This window comes from Nanorana parkeri, unplaced genomic scaffold (genome assembly GCF_000935625.1).
Source record: "Nanorana parkeri isolate BGI_ZX_2015 unplaced genomic scaffold, ASM93562v1 scaffold456, whole genome shotgun sequence".
Taxonomy (NCBI): Eukaryota; Metazoa; Chordata; class Amphibia; order Anura; family Dicroglossidae; genus Nanorana; species Nanorana parkeri.
In genome coordinates, this window is record NW_017306724.1 from 120,557 (window position 1) to 124,252 (window position 3,696).

Below are 3,696 nucleotides of genomic sequence, written 5' to 3' on the forward strand. Positions count from 1 at the left end.
GCCCCCGGGGGGGGGGGGGGTGAGACCATCTATCAAGTTTTGTTGAAGTCTGTGTGCCTACTAGGAAGTCTCACCCCTCTACTTGTACTGGTGACCATTGTGAAAGTGAGGGGAAATCCAACTTTTTAGAGTGGCCCCCAGAACTAGAGGTGACGGGGAAACTTCCAATAGAGACACCTGTTCTGGTGATGGCGGTGGGTGGGGGATTTCCTTTAACTCCTTGTTGCACCTCTGGGACAGGAAGTGAAGGAAAATTCCCCAATGTTAGACAGCCAAAAAACCCAGACAGGGCTTTTAACCCTTCTATGCCAGTTGATGCACTTTAAGGGATAGTTCACACCAGCCCCAGTGCTTTCCAGCCCGATTCTGGCACTGGATCGCATCCCGGCTCACTTTGTTTTGTGGCGGGAGGGGGTGTGGCGGCGCATTGAAGTCAATGGCACCGCAGCCACGCCCTCTGTCCGCAGAGCAATCGGCCGCACCGGAATGCGTGGCACATCAATATGTGTGTTCTGTTCAGAAAAAATTGTGCATTCAGCATTTTTTTTTTGACCGCACCGGACCGTTAAGCAGGCATTGATCTGCCACAATCGGGCCGGAACGCACTGGGGCTGGTGTGAACTAGCCCTAATAGAAGCTGCTTTGATGATACAGCACAGGAATAGAGACCAAATCTTCCAATGGGGACAGCTGTTCCGGTGACAACGGTCTAAAACCAGATTTCTCTTTTGGAGAAGTTTTAACCCTTTCTTACTTTATTCAAGATATTAAAAAAGGGTTTGGGCTTTGGATATACTTTCAGAAAGAACATCTGTGCAACAACACTATACCAGGGGCGGGCAACCTCAGCTCTCCAGCTGTGGTGAAACTACAAGCCCCATGAGGCATTGCAAGACTGACAGCCACAGGCATGACTCCCAGAGGCAGAGGCATGCTGGGATGTGTAGTCTCACTACAGCTGAAGTGCCGAGGTTGCCTATCCTTGCTCTATCCATCCTCATGGCCCAGTGAGCACGCACCTTTACATTGTCCAGCACCACCAGAGGTCCGTTCACGCCACACACTGTCCGATAACCTGCGGAAGAAAAGAAAACAATATTATGATCCTGATGTGGAACATTTACAGAGTGGCTCGAAAAATAATCATGTGACCTGCAAATTCCTTCACTCTCAGTGAGAAACGGGTAGGAAAGTGTTAACGTTTTTAGTATTCAACAGAGTACAAATCATCACAACTTTATTTCAGTGTGTGGGAGATTTTCCTTTACTTCCTGTTTTGGTGACAACGTTGTTGCAGAGGCAGGAAGTGAGGGGAAATCTCTCTAATGAGCCCAGACAGGGGGTTTTTCTGACTTCACTAGACACATGCTTGTTTCAGTTTCTCTACTGCAGTCTTTCTCAGCCAGGGTTCCTCCAGAGGTCACTAAGGGTGGCTTGAGCAATGCCTCACAAATCATCATAAAACAGCACTTTGAAGGAGCTATATCAATATATCCGATCAGCCAATACATCATGACCACCATCCTAATATTGAGTAGGTCCCCCTTATCCTGACCTGTTGAGGCCTGGACTCCACTAGACCTCTGAAGGTGTGCTGTGGTAGTGGTGTGGGGCATGGTGTTGACCATGAGTTCACCGTGTACCCCCCCTGCCGAACCTCCACCTGTCTTCTAAAAACTAATAAGGACACTGCACCTCTGGTTGCTGGGATGCGAGTGGCTAGGCCGTACAGAATTTTTGGTTGCTAGGACCAGGGTGGCACCACAGCATCATTGGTTGTTATGGTGTGCCCATCTGCATCTAAATAACCAATGACGCTGATGTGCCCAGCCGCTAGCATCTTAGCAACCAGTGGCGCTGTGTGGTTCGCACAGCTTATTGGTCGCTAGAACACAGACACAAGTTATTGGTTGCCAGCCCCACAGCGTAATTGGATTATAATGGGGTGGCCCCACAGCATCCTAGCAACATCCTAGCAACCAATGATGCTGTGCAGGTCTGAGATCGGTTAGCATGGACGTCCGTTGAACCTGGATTTCTGATTGGATTTAGTGAACATCTAAGCAAACCTAACCTAGGCACATCCCCTCATCAGTATTGGTATCCAGCAGGTTAAGATACGTTTAGCACATGCCTCCGCATTCACAGCCCCAAACCACCCTTTATAGCATCCATACACATATCATCCTATTTGTAAACATCAAAGCCGTTCCTGGTTCCAGTGGTGGAATGAGGTTTATCCTCAACGCGTTTCACAGATAACAGTCTGCTTCCTCAGAGACATAGGAGGTACATATGAGGATATTGCCACCTTCTGTCATTAGAACTGGACCCCCAGCACAACGAAGGGCCACCAGAGATACAACAGGAGGATACTCAACCATCCAAGAAATGGTATTTTACAAGTTACCACAAATTTATTTTTTATTTTCTTTTTCATTTGTTTTCAGATGTTGGATTTTTGTCATTTAGATGCAGCCAGTGTTCAGCATCCGCAGGAGAAGAATACAACAGCCAACACTTGGGATTCCTCTGTCCATGGTGTGTGTTTAATAATTCAATGTAATAATAGATATATTTCATTATTTTTCTGTTTCAGCCCACGGGGCGGGGGGGGGGGGGGGGTGGGTGTGTTATAAATGATGGAAATCTAATAACAGTGTATGGTCGGCTTTATTTTCATACCTTAACTTACAGTTCGCTGTCATGTGCCGCGATGTGTACATATAACCATTATAGACCAGGGGTCCCTGAGAGCTCAACCACTGAATGCTAACTGGGAACTGGAGCCATTGTCGGGTGAAGATATGAGACGATTCATGAGGTAAAACAAACATCTCAAAAGGATAAATAAAGACCGTCAGTCTTTAAAGGAGAACTTTGGGGTCAGTGTTTTTCCCCATAGTTCAAATTTTACAAAAAAATACAATTCTCAAAGAATAAGGGCCTTAAGCCTTTAAATAACTAATAATAATACAAAATTGAAAATCTAAAGATTCTCAAAGAATAAAAATTTTCGAAAAAAATCAATTTGGTGACAATGGTACAAAGAAAACATCTCAGGCTGTAGGTTCTACACAATAAACCCCCTACAACAATGTTCGGCTATTTTATTGCATTCCTTGTTAAAATGTTGCAGACGTTTCTTAAAGTTTAAAAGTGCAAAGGCATTAAATAAAGCTTCGCTTCGGCGCTGAGCTCCTGACAAGGGCGCCTTTTTTATTCCCAAAGGTGATCCAGCACGAGCGTGAAATCCTCAAGCAGATCAAAAAAGCGGAGAATCCTCGCCCGGAAAACTCCAATTTCAGTAATTGAGGGGTTCAGCCGAGCAATAAACAACAAAAAAAACAAAAATGTCAAAGAAGAGAAAAAAAAAAACTTTGCTGTGTAAAATGGGCTTTGTGGGTGGGCTGCCTTTTTCGAGGAGGAAAAAGGGAAAAGCTGTTGCGAATGATTGCCAATTTTATAAAGGGAAGGAAAAAGGGAAAGAAAAAATCAAGTCTTTCAGGGCTGACCCCCATGCGCACACCCACCCAAATTTCACAGTTGCTGTCACAAGTAATCACCATTAGGCCGAGGAATAATGCGTTATTAACTCTCGTCTGGGCGGACAGGAGGGGAATCTGACAAAAGAGGAACTAGGTTCGACTTTGTACAGCCACTAATTGTCTTTTCTTTTTTTTTTCTCCTCTGGAC

The 3,696-nt window shown here is 45.3% G+C and overlaps 1 protein-coding gene across 1 annotated transcript in view; it reads right to left on the bottom strand.

Annotated features, from left to right (window-relative positions):
* The window catches only part of ATP6V1B1 (ATPase H+ transporting V1 subunit B1), a 71,739-nt gene that overhangs the window by 46,902 nt on the left and 21,141 nt on the right, over positions 1-3,696 (bottom strand). Inside the window, exon 2 of the mRNA XM_018560470.1 lies at positions 1,020-1,075. Coding sequence (XP_018415972.1) covers positions 1,020-1,075 — 56 coding nt within the window. The remainder of the gene's footprint in view (positions 1-1,019; positions 1,076-3,696) is intronic.